We start from the raw sequence: 19411 nt of genomic DNA on the forward strand, positions 1-19411 counted from the left end.
TCGGTGCCAATGGAGGAGGTGTAATTGGCACATGTGGTTTCGTCGGTGCCGAGGCACCGGAAGGCGTAGTCTTTTTCCTCGGAGCCGAGCCCGAAGGTTTTAGGGTAGATCTCGGTCTCGACTGGGTAGTGTATGTTGTGCAGGGGCAAGAGTACTCACGGGCTGCCGAGATGGAATCGAGTCGTCTGAGTCCTCTGCCCCCGAAATGATCTGGAGATCAGGCGAGTCCTCCTCGGCGACGAGTGGAGCCTCGTCCTGTGAGATATCTTAGAGTGGATCCTTGTCCCCGGAGACGTCCTCTCCGACGATCTCCTCCTCAAAGATGGCCTCCAGTGCTGATCTCCTCATCTCGTGTCGACGGGCACCCCGATCCCGAATGGTCTTCTTCGATCGGAAGGATGCAAAAGCTGTGCAGGTCCACTCGTAGTGTTCCGGCGATAGACAGAGGTTGCAAACCTTGTGAAGGTTGCTATGAGGGAATTTTGCTCGACATACCGGGCATCTCTTGAATGGAGTTCTGTCCATGAGGCGTAGGCCGTACGGCGCCAATAGGCCCAACGGCCCGCGTCGGCGCACCGGAATGTAGCTGGTGATGTTGAAAAGTCTATTCGATGTCGAAAATGTTTATCTAAAGTTTCACGCTTCAAAATTGCTGAAAAAGTCTTTTCTAGGCGGAGCGGAAAACTTTCATCCGAACCCAGTGGCGGAAAAAAACATTTTCAGGATGGAGACGATGACCATGCGCAGTATTGTCCAAGGGAGGAGTCACCTATCTCGTGACTACACGGACTTCTTCCAAGAAGACAACAACCTGCAATCATCCGAGCCCAACACCAGGCGGCGATCTATTGCAAAAGTGTACGATCTGCAGCTCATATGCCTCGAACACAATGTTGCCGTAGCTCTAGAGGTCTATCGCGGTGAATGTTTTCCCTTACAAAAGCGTCTCTTTAGGCTTGCATATACTAAATACCAGCTCAGTATCTTGCAACGGCTTTCCAGCAACGAAGAAGGGGAGCCCAGTGAGGAGCTCACCTCTCGCACGGCTGACTCTGTTGAAACTCTTGTTGTCCGTACGGAGGCCGCAGAGACAACAAGAGGTTCAACGCAGACACTGACGGAAAGTTTCGGTCCAATCCTCTGCCAGACTACTCCATGGGGCTAATTTGGCAACTAGCCAACTAATGCTCTAAGAGGGAATCCCCCTCACACATGTAAAGCACCTTAGCGAGTGCTACACATTTTCAAAATTACACAATCACTTAAAATTAAGTAATCTGCACCTACACACTTTAGTCCTGAGGAAAGCCAGTTTTAATCATAAAGGCCTGACTGAAACATGTAGACCACACCTGGATTTAGGAGACCCTAATTAACACTCCTATAACATCCATCAGCCTTATTGTAACGCTAACAGTGACCCAGTTATTAAAATATAATTTATCCTCGGGTACTGGGATCCCTGTATAGCTTTTAAACTTTCACCTTCACGTCACTACACTCCACACTCAGAAACATACCTGCTCCGCTGTATTCAGGCGTCGAAGCACACCCGGGACACACTCGGTGTCACTGGGTGTGCCCGATGATGAAGCATGCCACCAACCCGGTTGGTGGGGGAGGGCTTCATGAACAAACAAAAGGGTTTGTACCCTGTCTTACAGTCTTGAGTCTATGCAAATTCACAAATAGGCTAGTCCTTATTGATTTCACACACTTTTAGAAATTTGGCATTTTTCTGTCCTAACGTTTTGGTACTTGCAGCCTGTTCCTGAGTCACATGACTGGGTGTAGTTGGCAGTTGGACTTTGTTTATTTCTCCCAGACAGTCACAAAATAGAGGAATTAGGTGTGCCTGGATGGGCCATCAACTGGCAGGACGGGGTGGGGGGGCTGGAGCTGGGCACAGCCTTGCTTGCTACTGGATAGGCTGTGCACTGCCTTCACATAAAAACCTGTCACCACTGCATTGTTAACCAGCCAGCTTGGAGCTGGGGTAAGGGAGGCAGGAAACGTCTATGGCTTCAAATGGAATTTGTTAGAAACTCAAAGAAGGCATCAGGTATAAAAAAAAAAATTAGGACCGTCAGACTCACTCTTCAGTACACTCCTGGACTTGTAATTACAGAAGGACTGTTGTGCTGCTTTTCTGTCAGAAGGACTGCCACTCTGCTCATACCAGGCTTAAGTGACTAAGTGTCAGCGGACTGCCCTCCTGTTCTCGACTGCCGGGACATAACAAGCTCCAGAGGCTCCTTGCACTGCTGACCTGCTACCTAGACCTGTAACTGTACCTCACTGTACTCTGCTGGCCTCTGATGGAGTGAGTTCCTGATCTCCAAGAGGTGCCCCTCAGGTCCTGGACCCGTGGTGTGGCATCAGTTGAGCTCTCACCACGAGAACAGATGAAATACTGAGGTTTTGGGCTCTTGGTGAACAGCCTGGGCATGCCATGATCTTGCCACCCAACAATATGAACTTCCAGTGAACCTGACTCTTCGCAGCACATCGATCAACAAGTACCGGTGACTGCCAACACGAAGCTCCAGTAATGACTGCCCATGACAACGGACCTGCTGTTTGCAGCCCCTTCCACCACGAACAGAACTCTTCACGCTGGGCTTTTAAGGTAACACTTTTAGGGTGAGAAACCTGGTTCCTGTTTCTGGCCCATGCGCCATCATGGTGGGCCTGAACTTGTAACTTTCACCCGGTCTCGCATGACCAGATAACCACGAGTGGCGCTTTTTTCTTTTTGACGATATATTACCTGAAATCTTTAAAATTGCATATCTCCGGTTCTGCGGATTGAATTTTGCATATTGTTGTCAAATCATTTAATAAAAGTAACTATTTTTTTAATTGGTGTGGTATTTTCTTTGTGTTGTGTTTTCCCTTTATTACTGCTGCATAAATATTTTACACATTGACTCTAAGTTAAGCCTGACTGCTTTCGTGCAAATCTGCCAGATGGTTAAGCACAGGTTAATATTGGGTTTCCTTGCGTTTCACCCAGACAGAGATTGTGGTGGCTGCTTGAGTAGGCTTTCACCCGCCTCAACTAGTTGCTCAATTTTCAACAGAGATGCATTGTCTCAACTGCATTTAAAACCTATGCAAGTGTCTTCTAACACCAAGGAATTAAAGTGAATAATCAATGGAATGCACTGGAAGGGGCAAGCAGTTCTTCACCAACAAACCACTCAGAGCATTTTTTGAAAACTACAAGCTGTTCATTTGTTGCCCATTTTGTACTGGAGTCCACCCAAGACCAGAGGGACACTATCTCTCATCTGTACTGAAGCAGGAACTGTGCAGAAGGAGACCCTGGACGGGAGGAAAGCTATTGAAATTAGGTCAGAGGGTTTCACTATTGTGCCCTTTTATGATCAGTAATGCCTATTGGATGGGACAGATGTTGGCCTACCCTGTAATGGGGCTCTCTACTTCCCATTACATTTATGATGGAGAACCTCATTGAGCTCATGCTTGAGAATGCTTCTCAGAGGGAAAGCAGCTATTTAGAACCCTAAGTCCATGGCCCTGTATGCAAATGATTAGATATCTTATCAAACAGGATCAGAATACGCTGAAGTAGATGAGGCCACAAGGAGGTTGAGGGGCTGCTGATCAAATTTCTCTAGTCATAAGCTGAGTCTGGCTCCCAATGCCAATTTGTATGCACTGGTTCACGGGGGCCAGGATGTGGCTATACCAAGTATACTAAAAAAAACAAACCTCATCATGTTCTTGATGCATATAATGTTTAGCAGAAGGAGGTAATAATAATCAAACTAGTACCCAGTTTGGTACCAGAACTTGCTTTGGGGATGAATGGTATTTAAAGATAAATAAAGTGCAGGTACCTTGGTACCTATCAAGCAAATAAATCATCCAACTCTACCAGCGCCTTCTCTTTCAGAGCCCATAGATATTTCTGACTTGAGAAGCAATTAAGTGTTTCAGATTTGTTTTCTCGGTGCAGCCTGCTCAGCTCTGTGGCTCTCCTTTGAAAGAGATTAGAACACCAGCCTTTCAATTTTCCATGAAATATCACCGTTCGTGGGAGAGGGTCCTCTACAACTAAAGGCGCCATGGCTTTTGGCATTCAATTTAAACATAACTCATTATCCACACGTTCTAATTCGCCTAATCACCAGTCACCACTAAGGGCTACTGAATGTCCTCTGAAGAGGATGTTCCCCTTGTTCCAGCTGAACATTATTAAACTGGCAAAACAGATCAAAAAGTCCTCAATGGTGTCCATGACGTTGGACAATTTTTCTTATGTCCTAGCTCTTTGTATCAAGGATAACATTCCACTGACTATGTTCAAATCTGTTCTGCTCTTACTGAATGCCACCATGTATCAGAATACAATCCACAGCAAACATAAATGAGCCAATCTGGCCTATATGTCACAGAAAGCGAAGGTATAAACAGATATTGATTCTACTGATTGAGGTGTCCGAAGTGAACCCTTGCACATTACAAAGTAGGATTACCAAGGATACAGAGGTATTGAATCTAATCCCTCCTTCTAAGTATGACACGCTTAGTTTTTTTTCAGGGCTCACTCTGTGAGCACTGGTGTAAAAAAATAAACTTTTCTGGGTTTGAATCATCCCGGATTCAACATGCACTCACGGGATACACTTCTTACGGAAGTTTCTGTTCCAAAGCATAGGTCACCAAGTATAGGATGTCCAACGATGAACCATTCTTGAAGTCATTTTATTAGGCAGTTTGCCAGCTCAATACGCTACTGCCACAGCACCACCAGATACATGTTAAGATCATCCCTATGTTCTGCTTTAGGTAGGAAGTGAAAGCCTAGCAATAGCAAGGGACATAATATTTAAAGAAAGCCTCTGTTAAATCAGTGTGGCATCTGTACTGGCAAGTTACAATTCACAGGTTTGCCGAACATTTGGCTTAGGATGCAGAAGAATCTATTTTTTGGTTGGGAGGAAATAAGTGATTTTGTACCTGCAAATAAAGACATGTTTGACTTTGCAGCGTGAGGCATGCACTGTTTTGTGTGCATGTGACATTATGTTTAAATAGGTGTAAAGCACATTGGTATTTTGGACAAAGTCAAGGATTTATCCTTTTTCCTTTAACATATAGAGTCTTAGAAAAGTGTAAAGCTTCAGTTGTTATGGTAACACTCTGCTGCAGGTATTAATTCCGATTCTACCCCAAACCCAAGTCACTTCAATCTGCTACTACATCTCAAGAGTCGAAAACCAAATTAGGCTGACTTCCTTCTGGGATTCAAGAAGCTGCTCTACACATCCTCAGACACACAAACATATCTGTAAGCGTCCTCATTTCTAGACCAATGGACACATTTTGCTGTACCATGTCAATATAGGCAATGCTGTGAGCCTTTCCTCAATCCCTATCCAAGACAACGGAAGCATTCTCTTTTACTATTTGGAAGACATTACAAATGATGCAACAGTATCTAATCGAAAGTGAGAAAGGTTAGCTTTAGAAAGGGAGTCTCCTGATAACACCCTCTGCATACGTCTGTTGCAGCGAATACTAGGATTTGTCTGGTTGGCTAAGGTGAGTAGTAGAATGGGTGCTGGGTATCAGGACGTGGCGGTGGAAGATCCAACACCTGGGGTGCAAAAGCCTGAGAGAGAGGGTGGGGCCTCTAGCTGCACTTAAGATTGTTGGCAAAAATGTGCATTTGTGCATAATTCAGTAGAGCAAGTGGCAGAAACGTTGGTGTTGAGATCCCACTCCCCACAACAAATCAAAGGCTGGAAACTGAAAGGACCTCGAATACGAAGTTGGGCTAGGAGCCCTGAGAGCAGTGCTTGTGCGTTGTATGCTGCAGTAGTAGGCCATCGGCAGGTCTGTAGGAGGAATAAATGCAACGAGTCCGTTCTGATTGAAGTTGTAGTTATGGTATGTATGAGGAAATGATGTGATTGAACGGCGTGCATGAAATAGACAAGGCTAAGTTAAAGGGCAAATCACAACACTGTCAGAGCTGTTCTCGGAATGGTTCTTGCATTGATGCAGTAAACACGGGTGCCCCTCCATGAGTGTCTTTGGTGTTTCCGATTCAACAAGGGCTGATCTGTCAATCATTAGGGATAGTGACAGATTCTGAAAATGATGCTTTCTCGTAGTAGGATACCAAATGCTCCGAAATCTGCTCGAACAAGCTCTACAAGAGAGTAGAGCAGTGTTTCCCAAACTCTGTGTCGTGACCTACTGGTGGATGGTAAACTGATGTTAAGTGGGCCACGAACGTCAGAGTAATAAATAAAGATGCCTTACAATTCTGTGTTTAACTTGTCACATTTGCAGGTGAATCAAACACAAAGGTTAAATGTAAGACTGCTTGATTCTTTGAACAGGAGGTTTGTTGTTTACTTTCCTTTCTCTGACAGCAAAGTGAGAGTTTTTAAAGTGCATAATGTGACAATGTAGGATGTTGCTTTTTGCAATACACACCAAAATGTAAATACATGTACATTAACTATTCATTCAGCACTTAGGAAAGCAAAAATGATCAGCTGTGTGTTATATAGTAAACCTGTATGTCTAAAAATTCAGAGGCCAGATCAATGGAAAATTTGCTGTCTGTAAACGGCAGTTTGTTGTTCTAAAAAGGTGGGTTGTGGTTCTAAAAAGTTTGGGAACCACTGGGGTAGGCAGATGCTGGCAGAAAGCAAACTACTAGAACCAAGTTCATCTCACAAAGCTAACATCTTGTTTTCTCGAGTCGAATGATCAACCAAAGGTTTTAAGCATGTTTTAACCACCTTTCTTTTCTCTAAGGAGAAACCACAGTGTAAATGACTCGCACTGTAGGTAATGTGCATGCATACATAACCGCGCATCCATAGGATTTGTGCTTAAGACCTAGTCACTGCATCATGGTTTCCAACTATATGAGGCATACATTTCAGAAACTATTTTGTGTCAATTCCTGGCTTTCGTAAAGAAGGTATTTTTTAGCATGCTGCCATGCCCCACTGTCTGGATAAGAGGGAATCGCATAGCATGCACTAACGTTTTAAGACCACAGATAAAAGATGTTTGAAAACTGGAGTGTTAGGTCATACAAGGATCTCCGAGCCGACATCAGACTTGGGCAGTGTGACACCTAGGTGGCAATTCCATTAGAGAGCAGAGGCTTGATTTGACAACAAAGTCTAACAACTTGAATGGAAGTTCAGTAAACAAGCCTCCCACCCGAAAACGCTGAGCAAATACTTGCCTGTTCTTTCAATTGTTCTCTATTTTAACAATGTACAGTACCTCTCACGTATTGCAGAAGCCAAAGATGTAGTCCCACCAGTTGATTTATGAGAATTAGCGTTGAGAACCAGGCAAGGATACAGATGGAATTATGGGTATAAAACACAGACTCTTCAGGCATAATCTCAGCAGATCCAACGAGTAAAAGTGGTTGTTGCAGTCCCAGTATTACTGAAAGGTTGCAACCGCCAGCAGGCGTGGTCGTTCAGAGAACTGTGAGGGACAGCCTGCCAACAGGAAACCAGGTTGCAGAAAAAAACACTGAGGTGCCCCAGCACTTAATTTGTAAAATATGAAGTCCAGGTGCTCAAATGTTTGTTGGAGGCCAACACCCACTTTCCCCGGCTCCACCCACTCACTCTATTGGCTCCACCCACATCCTCAACTGGCACTGCTGAAATCCAGATGTAATACGTGATATGAATTTCAGCATAGGAGCCTTCCTCAAGTCAAGTTTTGATAGGAAGTCCCCCGCCCCTCATCTCTCCATAGCCCCTTTCTCATGTATTTCATTTGTTTTGTAGCGCTTCTCATACCAGATTATGGTGTGGGAGCACTTTACATCAAACACACATAAAGACAATGAATAATATATGTGTAAGTCAGTGTATAGAAAATGTAACATAAGACAAAGGGCACTACCCGGTATAGGCATTTTTTAAGAGTTATTGGGCTGGAGAAGCACAAACTTAGGATTCAAAACGTAACACACTGGTTAGGGTTACATTTACTAATAAGAATTCACTTCTGCCCAAACAAACCCTTTTTAGCAGCATTAAGATAATGAAAGACTCGAAAAACATAACTTTGTAACCTGTATCATGTAGTTTGCATGCCGCTCTTTGATGGCAGTTCATAGCTCACTGAGCTAGATTAGTATTGTAACAAGTGAACTGTACAGAAACAAAAGGATCTTTTGTGACAAAAGTAGTAAATCTCAGAGCTATGCACATTGATGTGATCTGCATGGTGCACATTCTTGCAGCACAGCCGAGTTCTCCGTCAGTGAACACCTTCGGCATGAGGCTCTTGTTATAAGCCGGGTGTTGTCACCTCTTTTGGGCCTTGTTTGGGAGAGATGGGGGTGGGAATAGAGAGCTCTTGCAGAAGCCTCGCTGTGAGACCACCTTTCCCAGGGGGGAAAACAAGTTGGAAGTCGCTCATAGACAGAGCTGCTGACAGAACGATGTGCAAGTCCCGGCGTCAGCTCAACTTCCTGTGATTCTGGGCAAATCATGTAATCTCCCTTAAAATAAGATTATCTCACCTAAAAAAGTAAAGTGGATATTGTGTAATGTTACTGGTGCTTATGCACACTGCCCCAGTGCCAATGGGCAGAGTTCATGCTATATAAAACCACAAAACCAATAACAAAAAGTAGCCTGCCAGATTCTAATGAGACTAAATCTCTGGTGTGATTAATGAAACGGATGATCCTGAAATGTGGGACTTTTTTTGTGAGTGCCCGGGCCGAGTTTTGTTCTGTTCCAATCAGACGAATCTCGCTGAGAGACTCGAATCTCGGTGGCCCCTCGCCACATTCTGCAGAGGGGACCCATTACTTTGCCTCAGGACAGTAGTTAAACTGTGGCCTCACTGTGACAGTGACTTCCCTGTGGAGTTTGCACTTAAGAGCTGGCTGCACACGCATTCACCTGGGAATGCGAACCTGGATGCTTTCAGTTTCCTCTCTCCACCTCAGCCCATTTTAGGTGAATTCCAAGGCAGTTCTATGCACATAGGCTGACATCCATCTGGACCCTGCCATGACACTCACCACTGCGCCAGGACACTGGTCTCACTGCAGGCCGCCAGTATTATTCAACAGCCCCAGCTACAGTTGAAACTAACCAGGTTGACATTGACCCCAAGGCGAGGTCAAGAGGCCTGAAATATTTCTGCATCTGACGAATTTAAGCCTGCCACCATTTTACTCGAAAGCACAATGTTAACAAAACAGCATGTCCGTGCTTTAAAAGCAAACTTAAATTATTACTCATGAGTTCATATTTTTAATATAATCTGCAACACGAATGCTGTTTTGTTCCAGACAAAACTTGTTGTGTTTTTTTATAGCACTGGGGACTGTGTTGTATTATTGTGAGTTAAAATTCTGCAGCACTCCACAGTCTGGCTACGGTCACTGAAGTGGCAAGTGCCTGCCGTTCTCTAAACTCGAGCGCCTATGCACGGTGGTGCACGTAACTATCTCAGCTCTAATCTAGTATCCTGTAACAGTAACCTCCATGCAAACCACCAGGCTCAAGAAAATCAACTGTTGGTTAATTACTCAGACATGCAGCTTCAAATAAAATCGCTGAACTTCCTGTGCGCTATGCGTGTGTACACATCATAAGGCGAGCGGCGGTGACAATTAAAAAAGGTTACGCACGCTGCCTCACCGCAGCCCCATATGACCAAATCCTGCCCAATCAGTGACCTGCCTACGGCAGCACTGACTGCAGGGAATGGATTTATTTCTGGCACAGCTCTTCACGAAGTCTCGGCGACAAAGTAAGAATTTGAACACATTTTATTGTGTGACAAACGTTATGCAGTCACATGCAGGTCAAGACCCGGTGCTACTAAATAAGTACCGGTGCTAAGCACCGGAAAGCTCCGGCTCAAATTAAGCACTGACTGGTGCCCAGAGAAACAAGCATTTACAATGCAATGGTTTTGCCTTTGTTAAAGTTAGAGCTATTGGCATTGCTCTTGACATTATTTTTATTTATGTTTTTTTTAACATAAATAAATGGCATTGACATTTACAATGCCACTAGCTTTATCTCTCGCAAATGACACACACAAACACCCACAGAGAGCCCCCCAAACACACACAGAGCCCCCCCACACACACAGCCACACAGAGCCCGACACACACAGCCACACAAAGCCCCCCACACACACAGCCACACAAAGCCCCCCACACACACCCACACAGAGCCCTCCACACACACCCACACAGAGCCCTCCACACACACCCACACTGAGCCCCCCCACACACCTTCTGGCCCATTATCTTTTCTCCTCATTAAATAACTGCCACACCCCTTTCTTTGTTCTGAAAATGTTCCTACATGTAAGAGTGTAAGAGGCTAAAATGTGAATGCACTTGTGTTTAAGAGACCCATGGAACTTCAGTTCTAATTGATATCCTGATGCCGGTAAGCAGAAATGTCAGCAATAGAGGTTGGCATTCTTTACATGCATTTCACTTGTCGCCGTAAAGCTTACTTTCGCCTCTATTATAATGTTTCACCTTGAAAACACAGTGGCACTCTTCGAGTTGGTGGCACCCAGTAGAACACAGGAGCAAGGACTTCACACTACCTAAAATACATGGACGAGCTACAAATGATCACGTTCGGTGTCCCATGATAGCTACAGCACAACAGCGAAATAAATGGCATTGTCATTTACAATGCCAAGAGCTTAATCTCTCGCAAATGCCACCCACACAGAGCCCCTCCACACAGAGCTCCCACCCACAGACACAGGCCCCCCCCACACAGAGCCCCCCACACACAGCTCCCCACACACAGCCACACAGAGCCCCCCCCACACACCCACACAGAGCCCCCCCCACACACCCACACAGAGCCCCCCCCACACACCCACACAGAGCCCCTCACACAGCCCTCCACACAGAGCCCCCCACACACCCACACAGGGCCCCCCCACACACTGCGAGCCCCCTCCAGGCAAAACCTAAAAAATGCAAGTCCCAAATATTCATGGATTTACCACAAACATAGCACCTTTACGCAGGACCAGAAGCAATTACACCATGAGGCATTTAAAAGTTTCAGTACATTAGTTATTCAGTTGCCATTAAATAATGCTTTAGGCCCTGGAACACCAATGGTAAACACACGTAGCCGCCTGTCTCAGTCCCTGTGTTTTTATCTATTTATTTATGCAACTTTATATAGCGCGGACTTTACCCGAAGGTGTCACGCAGGACCAGAAGCAATTACACCATGAGGCATTTAAAAGTTTCAGTACATTAGTTATTCAGTTGCCATGAAATAACGCTTTAGGCCCTGGAACACCAATGGTAAACACACGTAGCCGCCTGTCTCAGTCCCTGTGTTTTAATCTATTTATTTATGCAACTTTATATAGCGCTGACTTTACCCGAAGGTGTCAGAGCGCTTCACAGAAGTACCAATAATGAAATGAATGTGTGGTGACTTGTGGTGACATTGAGTTGCATCACTAGCCTGTGACATACGAGAAGGTCGTGTTTTTCAGCTGGCAAATGACGGAAGTAGAGTGCCCCATAGGGTCTGCTTCAGTGTTCATTGTTGGCTATACCGGGGAATGCCCTGGCACTCTTCAAGCACTGCTCTTCATGCACACTCTCGTCCTTCAATTCCCTCCCCTAGTACTCTTCCCACACGGTCTCCTCCTCTTACACCACACTCTTCCCACCCGTCCCTCGCCCTTCGTCTGTTGTGAAGAAGATTGTCTATTGAGCAAGTGCTAGCGTGCCTCATTCACTCACTTACCTCGCTGCCCGCGATGGGCCGGAACCCAGCCGGCATGGCTCCGACCTGGGTGGGACGCTGTTCAGGCCTCGACCAAGGTGAAAGGTCACAGGAGGGTGGACCCGCTGAGCGCTGCTCCTGCAAGAAGTCCCCAGGAAGCCATGGGATGGGGGCACAGGGAGGGACCCTTTAAGGATGATGGGCGCCGTGTGGGCAAGGACGTCTTCTTGGCGCTGCTTCTGGGAGCTCTGAGGAGTGAGTGGGCAATGAGGGGAGTGAGTGGGCAAGGAGGGGTGTGGAGGGCGGGGTAGGGCTGGCACGGGTGGGTGCAGAGGGGAGGTGAGTGTGCTCGGCTTCACAGGGGCTGGAACGTCCTTCAGAGCGGAGTTCCTGCCCTCCGCCTGCCCCTCCCCGCCACACCGCCCCTCATTGGTCGGGAGGAGGGTGAGATGACACCCGAGGAGCCCTGCCTGACGCTCACTTCGTCTTCGCTGGGGGCATTGACGGCAGGGAGAGCAACTCTACAGCCAGCTGACAGCCTTCCGAGGGAGGAGGCCCCGCGGAGTCGAGGTGTGCACAGGAAGTGCACACTCGTGTGCACACACAAGCCGCAGCTCACTCCTCGTGTGCACACAAGCTGCAGCGCAATCCTCGTGTGCACACAAGCTTCTTCCAGCGTTGAGGGGCCTCGGTGCACCCCCGTCACCTGCGTAGACTTTCAGTGCGACGCCCACTCTAAGGAGAGTATCCTCCCTCAGTTCGCAGCTCGTGCTGCAAGTACCTCGGTGTGGCGATGCCCTCCCCCGGGTAGGCAGGGCCAGGCACGCCGCAAACAGGAAGTGCCTATCTATCGGAAGCATCACCCTCACGCTTAATCAGATCAATGAGACATGAAGAGCTCCACCCCTCCGGCCAACCAGGGTCCTAGCTACACGACGTGCACGCCCCCTACTCATTTCATCACATAAAGTGCCGGCAATGCTGGACCAGATTCAGGGGCGTTCCCGGCTTTCGGCTGACATAGCGTGACCTAGCCAAAAGCCAAAAATTCTCGGGAACGCCCCCGAATCTGGTCCGGCATTGACGGACAGGCCCATCTTCCAATGGCTAGCCTCCATTTATGGAGCTAGCCAATGGAAGACGGGGGCCGTTCCTGTCTCCCCTACCATAGTCATTAGGTTTTCGCCTGCGCGAAAAAGATGCGCAGAGTGCATCTTTCGCCAGGCAAAACCTAAAAAGGTGGGTGCTGGTAGGACTGTATGCCGAGAGGAGGCAATTTTTATTGCAGTTAAAGTTTTGGAAGTAGCCATGTTAGGATCCAGGTCGCAAGTGCGCTTGGGTCGCAATCTTCAACTATTTTTCTAGGAGGCAAAAATGTGCTCCTGAACTGGTGGGAACTGGATGTCTTAATGGGGAAGGAGGACTAGATATACAAACAAGCATTTGCAATGCAACCGGTCTCGCCCTTGGGACCTTATAAGTATTTTGAGATGCAGTGGGAGTACTCCAGGGGGTTGTGGACAGTAGGGATTGGCCCTTTCGGAAATAAACGTTGAGGAAGGGCAGCCCACAGGGACTGCTTGAAGTAAAGCACAAAGAGTTATTGCAAAGTGGTAGAGGCGCATAGAAAGCTGGAGATGCAAGCAAAATAGAAAGGGCTGAAGGGGGGTGGGTCACACAGAGCAGCATCAGGACAGATGGGTGACATGCAGAGGTACTGTAGTGTGCAGAGTGGCACATAGTTTGTCCAGCAGGATAGCAGGATGATGTCACAGAAGGCCTGTAGGGCTGGGAACACATAGGGCATGCAGGGGCATATAAATGGGCTGGAGGGGCAAAGCAGGTTGGTCTGGGGCACATAGAGTGCCAGCAGAGCCAGAGTCAAAGAAGGGTGACTCACAGATTGGCTGCAAAGGCGAGGCTAACCGGCATGCAGAAAGACTGCAGGTCCAGTGCCAAGGCTGCGCCAAGAGGGGCTTCAAAGTGATAAAGGAACAACAGTGGTGTGATAAGTTGTCATGAGTTCACACAAACATTATACATTAACACTCCATATGCCAAAACAACACCATCATATGCTATTATAACCATATAAATGTGTCCACACATCCAAGATAGTACACCGGCATATACCATCCCATTCCAACACAACTAAAATCTTAAAGTTACATCCATTATATGTCAACACACCAAAATCGAAAGCCATGACACCATCATCATATGTTAACATAAATAAATAAAATAAATAAATAATACGTTCTTATATAGCGCCTTTCACCGTAAGGTCTCAACGCGCTTGCTTTAGGAACCCGTCCTGGCTTTTCCCTGCGAGATAACCCCTACTGGGCATCCCCAAGGTGAAAGCCAGGCATCCCATTGCGGTGGGGCCGTAGTGGAGATTAAGCAAGCTGTTGCCCAGAGTTGCAGAGTGTGAACCCATGATTGTAGTAGGCACCGAGGCAAGAATTATCGAGTCCGTGGACATTTTGAGCTCAAGACCCTGCCGCGTCGGGGATTGAACCCTGGTCTGACCTCTGCGTCCGGGTCTGTCTCATCTAACCGGTGAGCCACACATAAGCAACACAATACATCCACAAACCTCCCATCATGCACTAATAGGCACACCATTATATATATATATATATATATATATATATATATATATATATATATATATATATACACATATACTAGCACCCCGTCCCGACGTTGTCCAGGTATGAATTGCTGCCGGCCAGTAATATATTGTTTTGTAGGATTTCGTTTTGATAGCATTTCTTATCTGTGACAGGCCTGTGAAACGCTCCGATTCACAGTGCACTGCTGATGCACTTAAGAGTGCGCATTCAGTAGTGTGTGAACTCGAGTTTCCCTACTTTATTTTTCCTTGCAATATTATATAGCACGAACTCGACAACATGGCATGAGCACAATTTACATTACAGAAGAACACATTCATTTGTGGTAGGCACGGGGAGACAAAGCGATTTGCCTGGAATCACAGGATGTTGAGCCGATGCCGAGATTCTAACGTAGCTCCCCAGCTCTAAAGTTCGCAACTCTAGAACTTGTGGCGGGAGGTGTGTTGTGGCGGGAGGTGTGTCTAAAAGTGTATGTCGGTGCTGGCCATCAATGAGAGAGACCTGTGCATTTTTCAAATCGGTGGTGAAAAAATATGAGTATGTTGCTGGAGATGTGGGCCACCGTGCCACCAATGTACAGGTGTAATGTAAACACCCATTATTCCGCAACTTTCTTTCCGCATACCACCACTCCGCATACTTTCATTACGAAAGTACCATGACTTCGCAATGCCATTATAACGCATGGCATTACATTTTATATGCCTTTACCACGCATACATTTACAACGAAATTTGTTGATAATGCATGAATGGTAAAAGCATGTTTTTTTTAATGTTTGGATAAGATAAGTATGGGTATAGGGCTATATGTTTTGGGGTACTGAGGTATATGTTTTGGGGTGTTTGGGTTTTCTAAGGGTTCAGATATAGTTATGGGTTTTGGGGTACAGGGGTATTTTTAGGGTTCAGGGCTAGGTTTGGGTATAGGGGTATTTTTAGGGTTCAGGGGTAGGTTTGGGTTTTGGGGTACAGGGGTATTTTAAGGGTTCAGGGCTAGGTTTGGGTTTTGGGGTACAGAGGTATTTTTAGGGTTCAGGGCTAGGCTTGGGTTTTGGGGTACAGGGGTATTTTTAGGGTTCAGGGGTAGGTTTGGGGGTACAGGGTATTTTAAGGGTTCAGGGCTAGGTTTGGGTATTGGGGTACAGGGGTATTTTAGGGTTCAGGGGTAGGTTTGGGTTTTGGGGTACAGGGGTATTTTTAGGGTTCAGGGCTAGGTTTGGGTTTTGGGGTACAGGGGTATTTTTAGGGTTCAGGGGTAGGTTTGGTTTTTGAGGTACAGGGGTATTTATAGGGTTCAGGGCTAGGTTTGGGTTTTGGGGTACAGGGGTATTTTTAGGGTTTGGGGATAGGTTTGGGTTTTGGGGTACAGGGTATATTTATAGGATTAAGATGAGATAGTGTTTAAGGGTGTTGGGGTATTTTAAGGAGTAAGGGTGGGTTATGATTATGGGGTGCAGGGGTTTTTAAAGGGAGCAGGGTGGACACCCAGAGCTGGAATGTACAGAACCTGGGAAGAAAAAACAATGAAATATTTGGCACAACGCTCGCTTTTTTTTCCGTAATCCCGTGCCCCGCACACGCCCCCAGCACACGATATGAGACATGGCATGAAGGGCGGAACGTACCACACGCCCCCAGCACACGCCCACAGCACAACGCACACGCCCACAAGGGACTACTTTGCTGGCACGGTTCTTTTACCTTTTAAATGTATATGGTGGGCGTCTGCATAGCCTATGTGCTTCTGCTGCAACTGCCCTTTCCAACGCTGTATTGGGTGTTGTGGTTCCTGAGATTACCCGCCTCAAAGGTTTGGGCTCTCTCTTTATTATATTAATATAGATAGTATGAATGGATATATATATATATATATATATATATATATATATATATATATATATATATATATATTTTATATATACCCCTCGGTTCCTTTTCGCCAGAATTTGCAGCGCTCTCTCGCCGGTTCGTAAATCCCCGCGGCAGAACCACACCGCATTTAAATCTACAACCAATTTCCCCAGCTGGGAGAAAAACGGGACAAACTCGCGTTTGTGTTCACTTATGTGCTTTTTTATTTAATCCTCACAGCATGGAGTTTCTCAAGCAGGCAGGCACAAATCTACGCGTTTCGGGATAGTATATATATATATATATATATATATATATATATATATATATATATATATATAATTTGAGTATTTGAGGCAGGCACAACACCACATGAATTTCCAGGACCATACCATAAGCAATGAAATACATATGCTTGCAAAGTAATAAGACCATACCTAGCTCCCGGCTACCAATTTGTCCGTAATCATACAGTGCCATGTTGGGTTTTGCTGCACTGTCACCTAACTTGACAAATTGACTCTGTATAATTTACTACGGGTTTGTCATTATCAGTGGAGATGAACTTGTGTAGCCTACTAACTTGGAGTGGATTGGAGGTGGGAAAGACCGTGAATAATGAAGCTGTTGGCCGGTCTAACAATTATAGCCAACAAGCAGTGTCTAGTAGGACTCCCGCAGCAGATTGAAGGAGAGCAAGTAGACCAAGCTGTTTTTAAAAAACATGTTCTAATGTTATTTATTGGTCCGTGGCGAAGTCATCATGACATTGGCACAGGAACACAGACAAGATGGCAACAAGAAAAAGGAGGGCAAGGGAAGGCAAACATGCTGTAGTGAAGATACTGTAATTCTCATGACTGTTGAGTTCTGGTGTGATATTTTTTCTGTATCCTTCTTCAGGAGCCCTCCCACACAACTAAAGCTTCCCTTATTTTTCATGCCGGATTCCTTTATTGGGAGTACAAGTAGAATCATAATGTTTACTTAAATTGTACATTATATGTTAACGCAGTTTCTTTTCATCACTCCACAGAAATATACTAACCCCACATATTGGCCATTCACCCCAGCTGCCTGAAGGAAGTCCTGTGCACATAGACTGTGACAGCAGAAAGTCGAGCAATCATGAATCAGTGGTTCAACTGATGGGCAGTTTATTAATCACTGAAGAGAGGATGGCCTCAGTGGATGTCACACACACCCAGGAGAACAATGTGAAGCAATACTTGCAGGGTAATTCCACCTCTCAAGATCCAGACTCAAATGTTCTTAGTGAAAAGAGCCAAGCCGAGGAATTACATTCATTGGAAGTACCTACTAAGACAAAAGAACAAACACCAGAACAATCTCCTGGAAAACATTTGACAAATGCAGGTGTGTCTGTAGAAAGTTCCCACGACAAAAAGTTCCTTCAGGCTGAACAACATGATACAAACGTGGCACCCTCCATCCACAATATGACCACTTATGTAGAAGATCCAGCTTTAGGTGTAGAACACGAGGAACATTGTAAGCAAGATGAAGGTGAGAAACATTTAACACAAAATGTGTGTGCAGAAATAGAAGTACAAGATCATGAATCATCCACTGAAATTATGTTCAACGATATACTTAAACTGCAAGATCAATGTGAAAAACCCTGCGCACAGAAAATTACCAGTCAAGCAGAGGAGCAAAGAACTATGGAGTCTCATTCCAGCATAACACTTAGAGGAGCACAGGAGCAGGGCCGTAAAGACTATGAGACCATTTCAGAAACAATGCTAAGCAATCTAGTACACTCAGACAATTGCGAGTTGTCATCAAGGAAGGAACCCATAGAGGCAGACAGACAGAGCAATGAAGGTAATTCACTGCCCATTAAGTTCACATTGGAAGCATCATGTGTGAACCAGATACAGTCTACACAAACCAATAAAAACAAGGAAAGTTTAACCTTAAGCAAGGATCAACAGTGTTTCACAGCCCAATCTGCAAACTACAACTGTATTACAATTACTACCGCTTCTGCCAATCCAAAAAGCAAAACAGGGTCCAATTATTATGGAGAAAACACAGACATCAGCGATGCTTGCAGTGATTCACCAAAGAGGTCTCATGGTTTACTAGAGAAGGTCGAACTACTGGGACAGTCTTATGACCTTTCGCTAATCAGACAAAGTCATGAGTCGTTGGTGACATATCGGGGTTTGGATGACAAACCCATTTACATTCCAAAGCTTAATCTGCAACTTACCCCTGACAACAGTGTAGATGTGTCTTCGTTCACCAAACTGAACATGAACAATATAAAGGTAGCAGAGTTGCAGAGTGGTGCTGTACCAAACAGCTTCAATAGAACAGTCTTAAGCAGATCAATACTGGATAGATCCAAAAGCAGCACCTGTAGTGACAATGGCATAGGTGCCCGTACCTGCCCTGCACGGTGCAGCAAGGAAGCACATTCACACCCAGTACCCGAAATCCATCCACTACACAGAATTGTTGATCTATCCCTTTCATTCAAAGGAGATTTGACAAATAACGAAGTCCCAGAAGGCATCCCCAAAATCTTACTCACTGAAGAGGATGACGACGAGGATTAGGATTATGAGAAGAACAATAATTATAAGAACAATAATTATAAGAACATTTTGGCATATAGGCTTGGTGGGAATGTCCCCACCCTGAGAAGTGGGTTAGTTGTAATGTGGTAGAATGACGACCTGTACATGCCAAAGGCTGTTTAAGTTGATCTCAGGGATGTGGAATTCCTATAGCCCGAAGCCCTGGACATATTGTTTGGGATCAAGGGCAACAAGTTTTCATGTGTATTATGTCCTTGGGACAAGTAGGCCCAACCCCCTGCAGCACAAACCCTTTGGCTGCCACTTTGCAGTATCACATTATGGATCAGGGAAGGGCACTATCTGCAGTTAAGGTAATATTTTTGTCCATATGTTAACCCCTTCGCTGCGGCGACTATTCCGCCGCAGCGCTAAGGGGGAGGGGCGGTCGCGCGGCGGTCCCGCGCTTGCGACGGAACCGCTCCGTCACGGCTCGCGGGTGAGCTGTGCTAGTGACGGAACGGTTCCGTCACGAACGCGCCCGCTCAATGGAACGCGCCGCGCAGGCGCGCCGAGCGGGCCGTGAC

The 19411-nt window shown here is 46.0% G+C and overlaps 1 protein-coding gene across 1 annotated transcript in view; it reads left to right on the top strand.

Moving 5' to 3' along the window:
* LOC147710448 (uncharacterized) overlaps positions 1-18863 on the top strand; it is a 52281-nt gene extending 33418 nt beyond the window's left edge. The window contains exon 4 of the mRNA XM_086920007.1: positions 17312-18863. Within this exon, the coding sequence (XP_086776133.1) occupies positions 17312-18863 (1552 nt within the window). The remainder of the gene's footprint in view (positions 1-17311) is intronic.
* Positions 18864-19411: the final 548 nt, after the last annotated feature.

Source organism: Lissotriton vulgaris, chromosome 5 (genome assembly GCF_964263255.1).
Source record: "Lissotriton vulgaris chromosome 5, aLisVul1.2, whole genome shotgun sequence".
NCBI lineage: Eukaryota > Metazoa > Chordata > Amphibia > Caudata > Salamandridae > Lissotriton > Lissotriton vulgaris.